Here is a 6,301-nt window from a genome sequence, read left to right as displayed (position 1 = left end):
GGTTACGTTAATTTTTTTTGCAATGATCGAACCAGAGAGCTTTTGAGAAATTTGATGTACGTGTACTTTCAATATAACTCAAAATTATTACAAAAATAACATCTTCAATTTCAATAAATCCACATTAAAACGTAAAAAAAAAACCATTTTAAATTTATTAAAAGCGATGCAAAGCAGTTTTGGCTTGAGTTGTCTTTCGTATCTCATTTGATGTTCGTGATGTACATGTACTAATATTAACAATCTTAGTTTGCTTTGTTTACGCAATTTACGTGTGCGTATTTTATCTGCATGACTTTTAAAAATAATCAGTTAAAAAGATGTCGCTTACATCGCCGACTTAGTTGTGGAATCATCAAACATCATCAGTACTATCGATATATATATATATATATATATATATATATATATATATATATATATATATATATATATATATATATATATATATATATATATATATATATATATATATATATTGTTTTAATTTAAAGAAAAACATCATAAATAAAAGCTAGCATTCTTGCATACAGCCAACTTTAATAGTCATTTATTATTTATTGATTAATACAAGTCAGATGAATTTTATTCAACACAGCAGTATAATAAAATTCCTTAATACAGAACCACAAGGAAGTTAAACAACCTGTTCGCGGAAATCAAGCTATAGTTCCACGAACGGAAGTGTATAATCACTGAACCGTGCAAATCACTAAGAAAAATGAACAAAGATTAAGGAAGAGTACGAACAGACAGGAAATCTTCAAACGGGTTATTAAACACAAATTACTGATTTTTTTTTATTAGATTATTTTAATATTTACAAGTTATAAAATTTTTGCAGGTAAGGATAATTATTATATTCATATATACTGAGGTACTTGACTCGTAAAGCATAAATAAAACAAGATCGTTTTTTATTTAAACTTTTCTATTGTTGCCTTTTTATATAGTTAAAACAATATCGTCTTTTATTTCAACTTTTTTGTTAGTTGTTGGAAGGGGGAATTATTTATTTATTCATTATTTTATTTATTCATTTTTTATTCAATCATTCATTTATTTATTCATTTATTTATTTGTTGCATTGATGTTGTTGATATCTCCTTTTTAGTTTCCTTATGTTTTTATTTATTTGTTTTCCTTTCGGTTGTTTACTGTTGAATCACTAAATCTATATTTCTAAATGATGATAATGCATGATAACTAAGTTAATTTACTTCGCATAAAAAACCCACATTTTCAATAAAATTGTTCTTTTTTTCTTCAGATTTTATATGATAACTATGTCGAGTTTAGCCTGCTGTGACCCTTATTACACCGAATACACTTGCAAGGACACGTGTATAAAATGTTGTCCGGACACCTGTTACAGTTGCTGCCGAAAGTACTACTCCCATATTGTTATGGGTAAGACTACGGTCCATGAAAAAGAACCCCGGCAAGATTCGAAATTATCCATGCAGCTTTTGGAATTGATTTTCATTTATTTGACGCCAGACAAAGAGGGAAAGTTACGATTCAACGCATACATTGAAAAGCAATTACTTCAAATGGAAATTCGACACAAGTAGTCAAATATTTGAAAGATTAAAAAAAATCAAGTTAATTAATTAAAGAAACCAAACATAAGGAAGGATATGAACGCCTTTTGAATCAGATTTTTAAATTTAGAAATCGAGAGCTGTAATAAGTTAGCCATGAATATTTACAATAATACACAGGTACAATTATCTTAAATAAAATAAAAATTGAACCATTTTTACAAGAGCTTGAACTTCGGGTTTGTGTCAAACAGCATTGTGACGTAGGCATGTGTATTTCATTGCTGGCCATTCAGCCATGGCTCTTTAAAATCAACAAGATTTATCTGGCTTTTTTGAGTTAAGACTACGCAATCGGTGTACCAGCGTCATTTTAAAATTGTTTTGACGCAATAAATAGATAGTGTAACAACTTACTGAAAGTCCAAGGCCTTGTTAAAATGGTTCTCAAATGAGCTTTGAAAGCGTTGTAGATAAATATCAACCCCTGCCCCTAGCCCTTCTACTTCATCTGCCATTCTATATAATTTATATATATAGCCAATTGTTGTCTGACGTCCATTTTCTAAGGGTATAGATGAAAAAAAATAACAGTAGCTGTTAAATTTCGCTATTTAATTTTCCGAGCTTATGTATGTGTGTGAAAAAGGCGGGGTAAGGGGTTAGGATTGCAGTGGTTTTGTAGCGAGGAATGTATTATGAGGGGGATTTTATTTACATCATTTGCCAGCAATTGTCCTCTCTAATCATAAACATTTTGGGCTATTAACCCTTTTAAGTTTAAAATAAAATTCTTACATTTTTCATTGCAGTCTTTGCCATCGCGATGTCAATTTTTGGCATTGTTGACCTCATTTTAGGTAAGATTGTACCTTAATTGCAAAATAAAGTAAAAATGATTTATTTTTCCATATTAATGACTTGTTAGATCATTGTAACGTTTCTTGTAGAGTAGTTAACAAACCGTACGTCATTTTTTGTTTACATTTCGCATGTTGAAGTGAAAATTCCAGTTTAAGACCCAAAATGAATGTGATAAATGCTAGAAACTATTCATATACATGTATGCTTAAAACGATTTAACAGAGAGAAATCAGCTTGAAAAAGAACTGTTACCGGTATACTGAACCAATGTAAACAAAAACAGGGCACGAGCCTTGTATACATGACAAAGAATTGTTAGCTTTGTATCTTGTTTATAACTCTATGACTGACACTCAAATTTTAGTTGATCATTAGAAATGTATTTCTAAAGCATTATAAACAACAAAAAAGAAAAATTAAAATTTGACCAAAACCGGGACCATGCCCGTTTAATGCAACACTGATTTAGTTACATTTAATGTTTTAAACATTTCACAATCTTGCTAAAGAACACCAATTGCGAATTATTCTCATATATGTTCATGCTAAGGTCAGGCAGGTTTTAAATATACTGAATATTGTTTCCTACAAAATGCTACCAAATTCTGCATGGTCATTACGCTTTCAGGAGGAAAGCTGGCTATTGTATGTCCAGAGAACGATGCTCTCTACTCTTCTCTAATGTTGGCCCAGGGTGTCATCTCAATGATTGAAGGCGTCATGATCTTCTACAGCATTGGGCGTGCGCACGATTACAGTCTCTTCCGGTCCGGACTTCCGACATTCCAATATGCTTTTGTGACGTATGCTCTGACATCATTTTTCTACATCACTTCCCTGACACTCAGTGGCGTGCAAGTCGCAGGTGAGAACAAGCTAAAGAAGAATAGGCATACTGCAATACACTTGTAAAATAAAAACAGAAACCCAAATATAAGTTATGATGTTGATTACGAAAAACAACATATCTTTCAATAAATATGAAAAGTGACTGAGCAAATAAATGTTGCTGGTTATATACAGTACCGATCAGACCCAACCTAACATCAGAGTAAACCCCGACTCAACCCCGGGTTTACTTTTTGGGTTTACTGGGGGTTTACTCTGGGTTTACTTTTGAAAATTTGGGTCCACTCGGGGTTTACTTTGGGTTTACTCGGGGTTTACTTCAGGTTTAATTTGAAATTGCTTTTGAGGTCAATTGTATGCACTGAAGTGTGAAGCAGACTAGTATTTTATCTTACCATCCTACTGCCTGTAATTCCTACCCTTCATTTATTCCGAATACACAGTTAGCGTCTGCTTTCAGGGGTATACTTCTGACTGTGTTTACTCTCTGTGTCCACTCTGGGTTTACTTTGGGTTTACTCTGGGTTTACTCAAGGTCCACTCTAGTAAACCCGAAGTTAACCCAGAAAGTAAAACCAGGGTTAAGTTGGGGTTTACTTTCTGTTAGGTTGGGTCTGATCGGTACTGTATAGGGGTTTTTAGGCTCTGGGATGTTGTATAATGTTTATAAATTTGCGTATTCATTAATAATGATGAATAATCTGGGGAATGTTTTTAGCAACCGGAGGAGGGATGGCAAAAACCAACTGTTCCGATTACCACGGCTACATTGTCTGGAGGTTTGTCTTCAACATCCTGGTCCCTGTGTCCCCTATAGCACTGGTGTTATCCATCGTGGCTATTGGTATTGCGTGCACTATTCTACTTGCCTGTCTTAGTGGTGCAGAGAGATCAGAAAATAGAAATAATTAATGCAACAAAGTGGAAGACTGATTTTTTTTATCAATACATGTATACCAAACAAGGTTTATGCGTTGTCGCACATAATTTGTGTCTTTTACATGTAATTTGTAGAGTAAGGTGTGCTGTTACCAAAAAAAAAAAGAGGCAAAGTTATATGATAAAGATTAAAATCAGGCGTTCTACACCAAGAACAACAAGTCAATTATAACACTTTTGTTATAAAACCTAACAATAATTATTATAGTTGTTATCCTTCTGGTTTGTCGTGTATATTGAAATTATATTTTGCTACCAAAACCTCGAGTACTTATTGAAGACAAATGCAATTACAAAAAAATGTGCAAATGTGATTTAATATTTGTTGTTGGAATTTTACCAGTACAGATACATTTAAAAACCTTTTTAAAAAAGATTTTACAAACTGTGATAGTTGTTAATGGGAAAAAGTTATCATATATTTACATTTTCCAGTGTCTTTGCCTGTGATAACACTATGTATCGATTTTGTACTATATACATAAAGCCAAATTGAGGCGCCAGCGGGGTTTGCTTATATATATTTAAATATCTAATCGTACGATGGTTTAAAATTATATAAATATAAGTAATAAGGAATTATTCTTTGAATATTATGAGGTGATAATTTAGGTCGGGCGTGATCAAATCTATCATAAAGCCCTTCGGAATTTATTGGATTTATCACGCCCCGACCAAAATTATCACCTCATAATACTCAAAGAATGATTCCTTATTCCTTATATCAAATCAAATGACAATGAAACTCAAATGACTGTGATCCACTTAAAAAAAAATAATAGTATTTATTTTGCTTTTGATAATCACTGGTGTATTGTTTGCTTTAATCTAGAGTAAAATAAATTATAATAGAAAATTTTCTTATAGAACACTGTGCCGGATAATTATGCCAGACGTGCCTATGCATTTTTGCCGCCGCTTAAGCTGCATGTATAAAAAAAATCAAATATGTCGTATGGTTTACCATTGCCTAAGGAGTTTAAAACCCTTTGGAAAAACAATTTTCCTAGAGGATATTTGGCATTTCCTAGCGGAAAAAAGAGTTCCTATAGGAAATTAAATTCCGATAGCATTTGAACAAAACTCCCATAAGACTTTAAAATCCGATAGGAAATTCTGATTTTCTATTGGAAAATTACTGTATAATGTCTGAAAAAATTCATGCAGGAAATACTTTTCTCCTATAGGAATAATAATTCCTGTAGGATTATTTTGAAAATCCTGTGGCATTTTCAATATTTCCTGTACGAAAATGATTTCTCTTATAGGGTTTATCATTTTCTTCTGGGATTTTAATTTACAAAGGTAAATATCTCATCTGACAATAAAAGTGCTTATATACTTTTTAGACAATGGTTTATCATATGGTATTTATGGAATTTTACGAATGTGCATCTTAAGCGGGTGCCAAAATGCCACATTGGCACTGGCATAATTATTCGGCAGAGTGTTATAGGCTTAATAGAATGTATAGCTACACAATATCCAGATGCTTGCATATTACATGTATTATCGCAAAATATTAACATTTTCAAGTGTTTCTGCCACTGATAAAACTACATGTCAAATTTTGTTTTTATGTTTCAATAAATTCATTTGAACAATGCCTTAAATTGGTAATGTTCAACAGCATCACTCGGGTCTTTTTTTTTTTTTCATTTTCGGGCTTTATTAAATTTGATCACGTGCCCTACTGTAATGTAATGATCACCCTATACAAGTCAAAGAATGATTCTTTATTCCTTTACTGTAGCATTGTAGTTCTTTATTTGTTGTTAGATTCCTAAAACAAAGATTTTTATTCTCACATAACATGGACTTTTCTTTCATAACAAATTCGATACTAAGCTTCATAGTCAGACGCTTCATTAAAATTATAAATTTCGACGTTTCACACCCAGTGAAGGTTTATATATATATATATATATATATATATATATATATATATATATATATATATATATATATATATATATATATATATATATATATATATATATATATTTGATGGTGACTTGATTTGTGATGGGGTGTCGGATGTCCACCAATATTTGATTACGTCGAATCCCTAAACATGTAATTCTCTTCCTACTGAACTATTTACC

At 31.7% G+C, this 6,301-nt stretch overlaps 1 protein-coding gene across 2 annotated transcripts; it reads left to right on the top strand.

The window, feature by feature from the left end:
- The first annotated feature begins 665 nt into the window (after positions 1–665).
- Positions 666–6,096, top strand: LOC105331877 (uncharacterized). 2 transcript variants are annotated; one of them, XM_034446928.2, is made up of 5 exons: positions 666–771; positions 1,271–1,410; positions 2,357–2,404; positions 3,037–3,273; positions 3,976–6,096. In XM_034446928.2, exons 2-5 carry the CDS (start codon positions 1,278–1,280, stop codon positions 4,167–4,169), a joined length of 612 nt encoding a protein of 203 aa, XP_034302819.2. In that variant the 5' UTR covers positions 666–771; positions 1,271–1,277; the 3' UTR covers positions 4,170–6,096. The 2 variants fall into 2 exon arrangements, with proteins under 2 accessions (XP_034302819.2, XP_011432550.3); XM_011434248.4 differs by having other exon boundaries at positions 690–844.
- The last annotated feature ends 205 nt before the right edge of the window (positions 6,097–6,301 follow it).

Source organism: Magallana gigas, chromosome 2 (genome assembly GCF_963853765.1).
Source record: "Magallana gigas chromosome 2, xbMagGiga1.1, whole genome shotgun sequence".
NCBI classification, from domain to species: domain Eukaryota; kingdom Metazoa; phylum Mollusca; class Bivalvia; order Ostreida; family Ostreidae; genus Magallana; species Magallana gigas.
Note: the sequence above shows the minus strand (reverse complement) of the source record. Positions and strands in the feature narration are given on the sequence as shown.

Bases quoted from the DNA above. Each gene is read 5' to 3' on its own strand.
- LOC105331877 (XM_034446928.2), top strand. From the start codon at position 1,278: ATGATAACTATGTCGAGTTTAGCCTGCTGTGACCCTTATTACACCGAA. The intron at 1,411-2,356 runs GTAAGACTACGG...TTTTCATTGCAG, and splicing joins CTACTCCCATATTGTTATGG to TCTTTGCCATCGCGATGTCA. The intron at 3,274-3,975 runs GTGAGAACAAGC...GAATGTTTTTAG, and splicing joins CAGTGGCGTGCAAGTCGCAG to CAACCGGAGGAGGGATGGCA.